The sequence below is a fragment of the Eleginops maclovinus genome, chromosome 20 (genome assembly GCF_036324505.1).
Source record: "Eleginops maclovinus isolate JMC-PN-2008 ecotype Puerto Natales chromosome 20, JC_Emac_rtc_rv5, whole genome shotgun sequence".
NCBI lineage: Eukaryota > Metazoa > Chordata > Actinopteri > Perciformes > Eleginopidae > Eleginops > Eleginops maclovinus.
Genome location: NC_086368.1, coordinates 17,818,728 through 17,831,636, shown reverse-complemented (window position 1 = coordinate 17,831,636; position 12,909 = coordinate 17,818,728). Strand labels below are relative to the sequence as shown.

General features: G+C 42.1%; 1 protein-coding gene across 1 annotated transcript; it reads left to right on the top strand.

Annotated features, from left to right (window-relative positions):
* The first annotated feature begins 9,273 nt into the window (after window positions 1–9,273).
* LOC134882376 (protein FAM200A-like) lies at window positions 9,274–12,062 on the top strand. Its single transcript, XM_063910021.1, has 2 exons — window positions 9,274–11,576; window positions 11,715–12,062. The coding sequence occupies exon 1, from the start codon at window positions 9,492–9,494 to the stop codon at window positions 11,571–11,573; it is 2,082 nt and encodes a 693-aa protein (XP_063766091.1). The 5' UTR covers window positions 9,274–9,491; the 3' UTR covers window positions 11,574–11,576; window positions 11,715–12,062.
* Window positions 12,063–12,909: the final 847 nt, after the last annotated feature.

The following is a 12,909-nucleotide window of genomic DNA, read 5'->3' as shown; positions in this document are numbered from 1 at the left end:
ATATGCATTCTTATTATTCCATATATGACAAATACAGTAGCGGAGGTTTCATGCATGTCTTAGAGACATTATTGTTGCAGAAAAACATCTAACATCAGAAAGGAATTTGCAGGATACAATGACTTTCTTTCATTGAATAATTGCTGTGAAGCTGATATACTGTTTCCTTTGTGTGTGCGAAGGATAATGTTACAGTGTCAAACCATAAAAGCAGCACAACTGCAAAACTGACTGGGTGGTAATTTCACTGAAATGTACTTGTGTACGCGATATAAAAAAACTATTTGGTGATGAATACCTTTAGAAGAATAGAAGAATCAGAGGATGAAACCCTCTTTATTAGTCACATACATGCACACAGCAGAGCACACACAGTGAAATGGGTCCTCTGCATTTAACCCATCCTAGTACTAGGAGCAGTGGGCAGCTATTGTGCAGCGCCCGGGGAGCAATGGGGAGGTGGGATTAGAGGTGTCCGGTACCTTGCTCAAGGGCACCACATCAGGGCCTAGGAGGTGAACTGGGACCTCTCCAAGTAGCAGTCCACTTTCCATATTTCAAGTCTGTTTGGGGACTTGAACCGGCAACCCTACGATTCCCAGTCCAAGCCCCTACTGACTGAGCCACTTATTTAGTCAAACAGGTGAATAGGATTCTTTTTTCAGACTTTGAGTTGATGAGAATAAATATGATAATATAAAAAGGCACGTTCATGCTATAGGGGAACAAAACAATGCCAGATCCCTGCCTGTGACTTTGAGTTTTCTGTCCTTTGAAAGATGTCTTGAAGACAATCATTTCATTAATATATGCAAAAGAGGCTTGCAGTATGACTCCAGGCTTTGATGCTCATAGAAGAGACATGAAGAGAGCTCAGCATCAGCATTTGCTATTAAAAGTGTTAAATTTCCCTTGATACCAGCAAAAGACTCTTGGAAACAATTACCCCCACGCTGACGAACTCACGCACACAGGATGGAAGACATTGATATGTTTCAGTCCATCGGAATCTCAGACAATAAAAAAATAAACATCTACCCCTTTTATCTCATACTGCTTAACTTATGCAGGTGGGCGTTTGTGTTTGAAGGGTGGTCTGAGTGAAAAAAGACAAATAAATAACTTTCATAAATATCTGCAGCACAGCTCCCAAGGACTCAACAACATTAAATCAGTCAAACAATAAAAACTCTTTCCCCAAACTTCCATTATCAGCACTTAAAACAATCCCCAATCAAATTGCGTTTGGAGCAGCCAAGTTTAATTGTTTCATTACCAATATTCTTTTTGTTTCCCAGCTCTAGCTGTTCCTATTTTCTCTCTTTTTTGTCTTCCCTCCTCTTTCTTGTAGCCAACAGCTGCATGTTGTTTCCTATATTTCTTTTTAATCAACAATATTATTCCTATCTTCAGGCCTCTGGTGGCCTCACCATCTGTCACTTGCGTGAGACAAGAGGAAAGCAATTATTGAATCCTGGCTTTGAGGAGCGCCTGCCTTCATAAAAGTCCCTCATGCTTTCCAGTTTTTCCTCTAGGCTTGCTTTCTTTAGCAGCTATCTGTGGGATACAATGTGAAGGATAAAGTTGAATCCATAAATCAGCTTTAGGTGCCAGACCACATTCAGAGAAGTTCTGCGAACATGACGTTAAGGGGTTTTTGTTCTGCTGAGAACATGCCAGGTTTACAAATCTGGGTTTTAACACTGCTGATGGGAGACTTCATTCTTCTTTCTCTTTAGAAGTATTATGGTCATCACAGATATTACATCACTTTACTTTGAATACTTCGCTTTTATCATGCAGACTGAATATGCCAGTTTTAACAAAACAAGTTTGAGTGGATCTATTTAAAATCTTATCATTTTCTTGGAGGATATAAAGGCAATGCTGCATAGATCATTGTTATCATTCTAACCAAGTTCTCCGAGGAGTTCTTACAATCATCGCTTTGGAAATAATGCACTTATTTTTTACTTACTGTAGAAGATGCTAGAGGTTTTATTAGAAGCAGGTGCCAGTGGGGAATACAAATCCAGGCAGTATAAGAGCAGAGGTCATGTGAGTTTTATTACATTCAATGAAATTACCGCCAACCTTTTGCCATCAATGACTCCACCAGCCACGGAAAGTAATTATTGACAGACTGTGACAACCTTAATCTCTGCTGGCTCCACCACATGATGGGGAGGCAATTAACAGCTGTTCATTACTGATGAGATGAAGAAACAAGTGCACATCTGCATGTACACACACATCTAAATTACACAGGCAGATGTGCATGCACGCAACTGACCATGCACATTACCAACACACAAACACACAATGCTAAGGATGCCATGACACACAGAAGGGCCCTCAGTGCACTCCAAGGGACACATCGTTTGTGTAGAATTTAATGAGGGAACATGTACTCATCTCCCCCTCACCGGGAGAGCCGTTACCTTTTGGTGTGATAAGATATTAAAAATTCACACAGTTTCTGCTGTGCTTTGACTAGTAAGGCAGCATGCTCATTAGCATTTAAATAGGAAAAGATAACGCCACACTTTGCAGTCATACCTCCCTCACAAAGCTGGCAGACATAGGAGAAAAACTTCAATCAGGCCGAAAAACTTTGGCTGTTTATCATCTTATTTTTTTTAAGGGATCATATCACATTTGAGTGAGGAATTTAAGAACTCGGTAGCACAATCATTTAGTTAATTTAATGCAAAACTCATAGACAATGAGTTTAGTCTCTTGTTGCTGGAGCAGACAATGTTATTGTTTGCTGCTGAATATGCAATCAGCCAAACATGCTATTTCACTAATACACATTTCTTCCCCTGATTATTCGCTCATGATGACTTGCGTTATGAGCTGCACTCTTAAGATAAATGGCACTATTTTATTCATGCATAATTTCTTCTCATCCAGATCTCCTAGTGTTAGGCTTGATTGTCATTTTTCTATTCGTATTTATCTCTCAGTCTCTTGTCACAGAAGCTGACAGTGACTCAGCTGGAGCTTTGCGAGGCTAAAAATGGGACAGCTGCCTTTTTTTTGAGAAATGACACAAGTTTGTCTCATTGTATCTGGCTCACATGTCTCCTGCCTGGGAAACAGAGGGAGGAGGGCAGCTGTGGTGGGATGATTTGGTATGAATTAAAGCTGTTTCTTAACAGGCTCCACAGGGTCTGACCCTATCCCCTGCTTGGCTGGTTGATTCTCTCCACCATTATCAACCAGGGAAGAACATTCATTACTTAAATCAGCCTTCCCCCCTTGTCTTTTTATTATTCACAGTAACACGTACTGCAAACAATAACAATCGTTTTATATTTAGCATGACTTTGTGGTTGAAGATGCCCCAGACATACTACCTGTGGTTGGTTGAGGGGGTTTGTGTAATAGCTTTCCCATGCAGTGTTGTTGGTGTGGGCCTCCTGAGGGTCCGGTCTGTCAGTGTCATTCTTCATCGGCATCCAGCCGCAGGTCTCTGACCAGAGGGAGAGACTGCAGACAGCAAGAGGAAAAGACTGTACTTTCTGTTCTACGCTGCATTCAAAAGTGGTCAGCTTTTGTAGTTGAACTCAATGTAATGTATTCTGTGGTCTGATTTGGGAATACATGGGACTTTTGTGTTTGGCCATGGCTTGGTGCTTTAAAGAGAGTGAAAACATTCCTAATAGTTTCTTGCTTATTTTACTTTTTATTTTAAGCTACTGAGAAGTGTTAGCTTACAAGACATATATCTGCTGTTTGCTAAGCCATCTTATTCCCTACTCTTCTGCTTTATTTTCGTTCCCCTTCCTCTTTTTCTTGTGAATTGTATGGAAAGAAATATTAAATATAGCTGAGAACAAGAACAAGTGACAAGTTTTGTGTCTCTCAGTTGTTCCACAATTTTGGTTTGATTGAGTTGCATGAATTGATGATGATGTTTCCTAGAGGAAGAATCCTAATCATTTTGTTGATCCCTGACTTTTCCTTAAGCGCAACTGAAGGGTTACATTTGTGGCTTTGAGTGAAATCTCTCAATTTGATTTATATGTTTACTTGATGGATTGCTATGGATTTTGCTACACACATTCATGTTTTGCTCAGAATAAATGATCATAACTTGCATGAACTCTGGATTTTGATCTTTCGTCATTATAGGATCTTAATTTCAATACTTTGTGGTTATTGATAATCAGTAAAAAATAGCAATGTAAAATACTAAACTAAGATTAACATGGTGAAGATCAGACCTGTATCAGCATGTTAACATCGTCCCTGTCAGCATGATAGCGTGCTGATATCAGTAGTTAGCTTAAAGCAGTGCTGTGCCTGCGCCTCACAGAGCGACTGCATGTCTGCAGCGTCTCAGTCTTGTTTGAAATCTACAGACAGACAAGGATTCGGTGTGCTCTGTGTGTGGGTTGAAAGCTTTAGTATACACCATTTAAAATATATATTTACGATGCCTTTCTTTAACTTACCCTCCCTTTGCAACAACTCTAGCTGGACTATGGCCGAGTCCCTTGCCCTTCACCCTTCCCCTCGCTCCTCCTCCCCCTCTCCCCATCTCATCCTCCTGTCATCACTCGCTCTGAAGTGCGTGAAACAGGTGGCTTGAGAATTTAAAATGACATAGGAGGGATGTAGACCAAACACTTTTGTGTGCGTTTGTGTGTGTGGAGGGGATTTTGTGTGTGTCTATATTCATGAAAAACAAAGGAAAAAAAGATGGAGCTTCCCAAAAACAACAATAAAAAACAACAACAAACAAAGCACATTGTTGTTGATAATTTCCACAGTCTACTAGAACATTTATTTCAGTTCTTTTCCCTTCTCTAACTACATTGTTGCCAGAACCCACCTAAATTAAATTAAAGTTAATGAAAACCACCTTGATTCAAACGTGGACTCTAAAGCAATGCAGATGAAGAGCTGGGTGCAGTGGCGGACTGGACTTTTTATGCAACATAAAAGCATTCATGACTGTAGCATTGTATAGTTCAGCTGAAACAGATACAGTGACTTGGAATGATACTTTCTATGGAATTAAAAAAAATCTAACAGGAGTTAAAGAAAAGATAGCAAATCTCCCTGGACATCTGTTCCCAGACTTTCCAGCAGCAGTTGTGAAAAAGATCCCGTAATAAGTTGTCTGGAGACAGTACGGCACATCAAGCGCATATTCCTATCTATGTCTTTCTCTCTGGCTTAGTTCACAATTCAATTATCTGTGAAAACGTTGTAGGGGGGATGTCACAACTGTCGATGGCTCCCCAGTCAATCCTAGAAGAAAGTCTTTCAGTCTTATCGCTGTCTGCTTTCCCATCAGCACTCCCTCCCCCCCAACACTCAGGTTTCCAGGCGGTCTCACACATTTTGCAAAAATTCTGTTCCCATGATTTTTGTTTTGTCATTCATGTTCAAGTTATGGCTTTGTTTTCCTCTTAGCTGTGGTTCATTTGGATTTGGCAGCAAAACTGAAAACATGTCACAAACAGTTAATACAGTGGTCAGTTGTGTCCATTTGGTTTACAGTGAAACTGAAGTGAAAATTGCAAAAACTTTTAAAATATCATACCACATGCTTCACTTACATTACGCCAGATGTTGACAGTTTAATGGTCAATCACTGGGGACAGTGTCTTGCCTCAAACAGCTGCCACTAAATGGTTACATCTGGCTCCTAATTCTGGATATCGCTCAGTTGAACCAGTTGTGCCAGCCAAAGTAATCTAACCTCATCTTGTTCTCTGTGTGAAGTTGACGGAGAGATAATTTGCCTCTGTGTTTTCAGACCTGCTGCTGTTGTCCACCAGAATAAAGTGGGCTGAGACTTTTGCAGTTTGAATGCATTTTACATTTGAAGAATGGTGGCTCCTCCAGTTTGTTGTTTGTAACTCACACAGAGCAGGCACATTTATTGTCTTAGACCACATGGATACCAGCGTTCAAGTTGTGTAGTAATGACCTAAGTTGCGCAATTCTGGTGGAGCCAGGATCTATGGCTGTAAGGCTGTGTATATATGTAGTATTTCATTGTTTGTGTATCAGACTTTCTCTGCATTTTAGTATTTCAAAAAAGGAGATGTATGGCAGAAGTTGCACAGCCTCCCAGCAAGATGTGTTTCTGATACTATCCAACAGGCCAAGTCTGTTCAGCCAGCACTTTTGGAGGCTCCCGCAGTCTTTCTTCTGGGCGTATGATGGATGTTTCCCTGTGCACATAGATTCCACATTAGCACACGCACACTAAAGCGAGGTTGACTGATTCGACTGTTGAATAAATACCCTCGCCTCCACAAACGTGGGGCACATTTTTTGCTGTTACCCAATGTAAACTGTGACTGCATCTCTCATCTGTGAGTGAGTTTTGCACTGGCTGTAAGGAAATGAACCTGTGCTGTTACACAAAGCTGACTTTGAGAGTGAAATGAGCTGACAGAATAAGTTGACAGGCCGAAGTTGAATTTGACATGTTCATTGAGTTTTTGTCGGAGGTCTCAACATCAGTTCCTTTTTTGAGTCATTTTAACAGACCCACACACATGATACTCATACAGACACACACCTCACAGTCAGACCCCCTCTGTACCTAAAGCAGCAACACATGTAGTCAGCAGTCTGATTGGAGCAGAGGAGGCGATCAGACAGACAGCCCAGGGAGAGGTGGCGCCTGTCATGTGGAATGGATCTCATTAAAAGTATGCCCCAGGTCATACTTTGATGGACAGGGAGACGTCAGTCACCTGCCAACTAGATTAGCAGGGACAGAAGCCCCCCGTTCTCCTCTCTGCCCCTTGAGAGTCCGCAGCATACCAAGTGGGTCCAGGCTGACTCTCATGTGTGCCCCGCAGCTTCCGTCACACCTCACACCACTGGCTTGACAATCACAGAAACAAACAAGCACAACCATCACAAATCCGCAGGAAAAAACCCATCTGCTGGGCCAAAAGGCAGGTATTATGAAGAGCTTTTCTTTGCCACTTTTTCCCTGGTGTATCAGGTTGTTTTGCAGTTTCAAAAGCCAAGTCCTCTCTGCTTTGCTCTGTTTGTATAAAAAGAGTATTTGCAATCCAAATACTTTCCTGAGAGTTAAACACGCTTCTGTCATAACCTGATATCATAATTTACATCTATATCTAAATATCTTGTTCCCACAGGAAAACTGACCAGCCAGTCGATCACTGAAGCACAGTTAACCTTATTTAATTGTCGACAGTATTGAATATATGTAAGTTGCTTTGGATAAAAGCATCTAGTAACATCTAATGTAATCGTAGACAAAACCGTTTCTTTTACAATTTGTTTGCACAGAAAGCCTGCTTGATGTTACTTCATATGTGAGCGGTATTGGTATTTCCATCTAAGTATAACAAATAAAATCAGTACATGGAGATTTATGGAATTATATCTTTGACTATCAAATCCCTGCTGGGATTAAGTCCAAAACAAGTCCTTTAAACTATGACTATCTTTTTTGCTCTTCTGGGAAACTTCTTTGATTCCTCTTTTTGGTCTTGCTGCCTCAGAAAAAAGTACATGCGCTGTAATCATACAGTGACCTACTGTTTATCCCAACATTCCCAAGGGTTCATGTCTCCAGCAATAGACCTGTGGCATGATGCCCAGGACGGGGGCCATGGATGGCTCACTTTGACAAGCATGCTAGTCAAGGCTGTGCTATAGCTTCACTCAAGCAGATCAGGATTCCAGCAATCTCTGACACGCTGGCTGACGTAATACAAAGTACTATGAATTATGTCTAAATCTGGAGCTGGTAAAATTGAGAAATAGTTTTGGCAAAAGATGAAAATAATTCAGGCTATATACAGAGCTGAGGATGGGCACTACGAAATGCGTCAGTGTTTAATAACGCTCATCAGCATTACGTTTTGTGACAACCCACAGAGATATATGAAGTATCCCACATTTAATCCATGCGGGAGTCTGATCGGCATGCAGTAAGTCATGCATCATGCATCTGTTGGGATAAAGACCAAAGGTAGCCAAAGAGAGACAGATATGAGGCGTCTCCATCATCTGTGCCCAGCAGCTTCTCTAGGGAGTTCTTGAGAAGTCTAAAGCATGAACAAACATAACAATAAAGATGGCTAAATTGTTAAAAAAACAAAACACTAACAGGGGAATTATAGAGTAAGTAAAGTAACACTTCAATATTTCACAAGTTATTATCCTTAAGGAGGATGACGCAGAATGTGTTACTTTACTTTCATAATCAGCTCATCATGTTGGTGTGCCCTGTGCTCTGAAATGTCCACAAAGTCTCATACATTTCAGTCCAGACCGTGATATACCGAGTCAACACAGCACTGGCAACTTTACAATACTTCCCGGCACTAGCGTGGACATGTTGATTGATTAATGGCTGCCAGATTTAAACTGCAGATTATTGATTTTGTGAGAATCATCAGATCTGGTTTATTTTCACTGAGGGTAAAACCGTTGTCATATTATCTGAGGGGTTAGAGGGGCACAGCAGTGGATGTGATATAAGCCTCCTTTTCCTGATGGATTGTGACTTTTAGACATGTTTGCAATACGAGCTTCCCCACAACGCCATGCTGGGTCTTCCCTCCTGAGGTCCCCAGGACCTGGGTCACTTTGCTCTGACACGACCCCTCACCTCTGCAGTACTCACTTACCCGGCTAATGTTATGTAAACTGATATGTATGGGAAATGTTAAACAGCTGGCAAGCTTTGTTGTTTTCCTTTGAAAGGTCTTGAATTTTGAGTGAGGCATGTTCACTCGTGTAGAACATGGTAATTAATTAGTCATAGTTATTAGTATAATGTGGATTAAATTCAAACGAGAGCCATCAGGGGCTGGGATGCCTGAGGAATGCCAGTTCTTGGTGCTGGAGATGATGAGGAGAGGTTGAACACAATGCAGCAGTAATCACAATGACTTTACTAATCCCTTCCTGAACAGTAGGGGGAAACCCCACATGCAGTTCTCCCTGAGGCGCCAAGACCATCAGCAGACACATTTCTTTTCTCTGGACGGACATGCCAGCAATAAGGGGTTTTTTTTTAGAGGGGGGGGGGGGGGGGGGGGATGGGTGAATACCCCTTATTATCCAAACAATGACAATGACACTTGGAGATGTCAGGACAACTAGACAGACTGAGAGAAGGAAGGGGGAGGGTGGGATGCTTTTATATTAAACCAACAAATAAGTTGACCTCAGATTGCATTTACTTTAGGATTGTGAGTTAAATGAATACTGAGGTCTGCAGCTTTGCAAACTTTATAAGACAGGGGTTTTCAACCGGTGGTCCGCGGACCCCTGGTGGTCCGCGGCGGCATTGCATGTGGTCCGTGACAAGAGCCTATGTTGATCAGTTCACCATTGTTTTTTTTTAATATAAATTCGCTTTGATATTTCAACACATTTCCAGAATACCGTTACATATCGTGAAAAATATGTTTAAAATAATATAAAGGAAATTCAAGCTGACAGAATGTAGCCTTGCGCCTATCCAGTCTATGGTAGCCTGTGATTCGCTAATGGTAATGAGTTGCGTCGCTAACCTCACTTATTATTCATTACGTACAGTCTTGCGAGCAAAGTTGACACACATTTATAAGCATAGCCGACGAGAGTATTTTAAGATAGGTTGTAGTACAGCAAACATTTGTTACATATGTACTAGTCTAGCTATATATCTAGCACCAATGGATCGTTTTGTAGTGAGGAAAGTGCCAGAGGGACAGGCTGCCATGACAGAGGGTCAGGCTGCCACGACAGAGGGACAGGCCGCCACGATAGGGCAAGGACAGGCTTCCGAAGCGTCAACTTCGCAAAAAAGACGAAAAAGAAAATACAATGAGGAATATGTTAAATATGGATTCACAGTGACGACAGACAGAGCAGGAGAGGAGGTACCACTGTGTTTCGTATGTTCAACAATTCTCTGTAATGAAGCTATGAAGCCGTCGAAACTTACGCGGCATATGGAGACGCATCACGTCCACTTGAAGGCCAAACCCGTTGAGTACATGCAACAGATGTTGCGTGATTTCAAAGGACAGCAGGCTACCATGAGGAAGAGTGCAAAAATAAATGAAAACGCACTGAAAGCATCGTATCTGGTCGCTCTCAGGGTTGCAAAAAGTAAGAAGCCCCATACCATTGCAGAGCAGCTTATATTGCCAGCAGCCATAGATATGTGCAGAGCTATGGTAAGCGAAGAATGTGCCAACAAATTAAAAACTATTCCGTTGTCAGACAACACAATCGGAAGACGAATTGGGGAAATGGCAAATGATGTCAAAGACCAGCTGATGGCAAAACTTCAGACAGTTCTGTTTTCCCTTCAAATCGACGAGACGACAGATGTTACTAATGATGCGCAACTGTTAACATTTGTGCGATACGAGGACAGTGGCACTATGTGCGAGGAATTTCTTTTTTGCAAACCACTGCCCGGGCGAACTACCGGTGTAGAAATATTTAAAGCACTGGACGATTTTTTCACGGAGCACAATATCTCGTGGCAGAGGTGCGTTGCATTATGCAGCGATGGGGCCCGAGCCATGAGTGGCAGCAAGACTGGACTGTTTGCGCATGTAAGGAGGGTGGCTCCGGGGGTAATTTGGACACACTGCCTGATTCATAGAGAGGCTCTCGCCTCCAAAGATCTCAGTGTTGAGCTCAGTGGTGTGTTTGATGTCGTTGTCAAGACGGTCAACTTCATAAAACGAAACGCATTGAATACACGCCTGTTTTCATCCCTATGCCATGACTTGGGAAGTGAACACAGCTCTCTCCTTTATCATTCAGAGGTGCGTTGGCTGTCTCGCGGCGCTGTGCTCGCCCGTGTGTTTGAACTACGCGGAGCTATCTACGAGTTCTTGTGCGAGAAGCATTCTGATCTGGCTTCCAATTTCAACGATAGTTACTGGTTAACTAAGCTGGCGTACCTCACAGATGTTTTTGCAGAGCTGAACAAGTTGAACAGCTCCATGCAAGGGAGAGATGCAAACGTCATGCAGCTCTACGAGAAGCTCGACGCATTTGTGAAAAAAATGTCAAAGTGGATCGAACGAGTGGAGAGCAATAACTTGGCGATGTTTCCTTCAGTTGAGGAATACCCTGACAGCACTGACATCAACGACACTATATGTGAGCATTTGAGGAAGCTTGTGCGTCAATTCGCAAAGTACTTCACTGATTCGGAAGAGTGGCGCCGTGACAGCAAGTGGATCCTGCTCCCATTCAGTGACGATGCATCAGTAGGGTCAAGTCTGACGGCTGTGGAAGAGGATAAGCTGATTGAGATGTCCACAGACTCTGTCAGGAGGCATATGTACGACACACAGCCCCTTGTTAAATTCTGGATAAGTTGCCAGACAGAATTTCCACAGCTTGCTGCAAAAGCAATGAGGTGTCTTTTGCCCTTTCCAACCACATACCTGTGTGAGAGTGGTTTTTCTACACTGGCGTACTTAAAGAATAAGTACAGGGCTAGGCTTGATCCAGAGAATGACATGAGACTGTCTCTGTCTACCATTTCGCCACGAATAGACAGGCTGTGTGGACTTCACCACGCCCAGATATCACACTGACAGGTAGGCCTAATTCTCCCATGTTTTCACTGTTACGACCCTGGCGGGTTTAGGCCCCGCCCTGTGTTAATGGTAAGCCTGTTCTCTCTCCCTGCTTTTCTCAATCTCTCTCTGCTTTTCTCAATCTCTCTGTCTCTACAGCAGGTGATTGGTGACAGGTCTGTCCTGGCTGGGTTATAAAAGCCCTGACCAGCCAGCAGTTGAGGCTGCCTTGGTCTTCATTTGTTGGATTTTGGTTCTCCGGTGTTGTTGGATTTTTGTTCTCCGTTGTTGTTTTGTCACACACCTAGACTGACTTTGCATGACATTTTTAGTTACTTTTCCCAATACTGAATTGCACAACACTTTATTATTCTTTATTCTTTCTTTAAAATAATCTTTAATTTAATTTAATTTAATAAATCTACTTTTATTATTATAAAATCTGCGTGGCCTCTCTTTCATGTTTCATGCATTGAGCTATGCATGTAACACCAAATACACACGCGCACGCGCAGGCACATCAGTGGGCCGCGGAATGCTTTCTAGTCCGAATGGTGGTCCCTGGGACAAAACCAGTTGAAAACCCCTGTTATAAGATAAGCAAATGGTGTGAATTTAATATAACACAGTGAGGAAGATAGTGGTGGTATATTCCCAAAAGAATTAAGCAAATCCAATCAGCAGTTTAGACGATACACAATGGTATTATGCAGTTTGAGTTGCAGGAGTTTAATTGTTGTTTTTGACAAGATATTTCACCGTTAAATGTCATATGCAAATAACGAAATGCCAACAGGGATAAAATGCCTTCAAACAGTGTAGTCTTCTGATTCCTCTGAGGTGTTAAGTGTTTTTTTTTTCGCTGCATAGATTATTACACATTTTAGGTAGAACACTGAACTAAGCTGCATGATAATGCCAAATTGATGTGAACATTTTTTCCAGTGCTAATAGATACTCAGTTCGACTATCTTGATCTGCATCTTTTTCTCATTAAAAATTGCTGGGGCGCCTGCATGTATTCACAGCAGTTGCAGAGAGGGAGCGATCAAGTAATCAAGCTCCTGCTTCGTGCAGGTTGCTGCCGCGCTCATGTTCCCCTCATTTGACTGTCACTCAGCAAGATACCACTTTCTGCTTCCCTCTTTAATCATCTGTCATCCCTGCTAATGCAAAGCGACTGCCAGGGCCATGTAGGAAATCAGCCACATCTTTAGTGTCACTTCTCATTAACATAAAGAGTCAGGTAAGAGAGGAGGGCACTCATTTACTATATTCACACTGGGCTAGACCTAGAAGTGAATGTATCTTAAAAAACTTCCTCCTTGTAGTATGGAATTTTTAAAAGAAGTGA

What these genes read in the sequence shown, in the direction of transcription:
- LOC134882376 (XM_063910021.1), top strand. Translation starts at nt 9,492, where the DNA reads ATGGTAGCCTGTGATTCGCTAATGGTAATGAGTTGCGTCGCTAACCTC.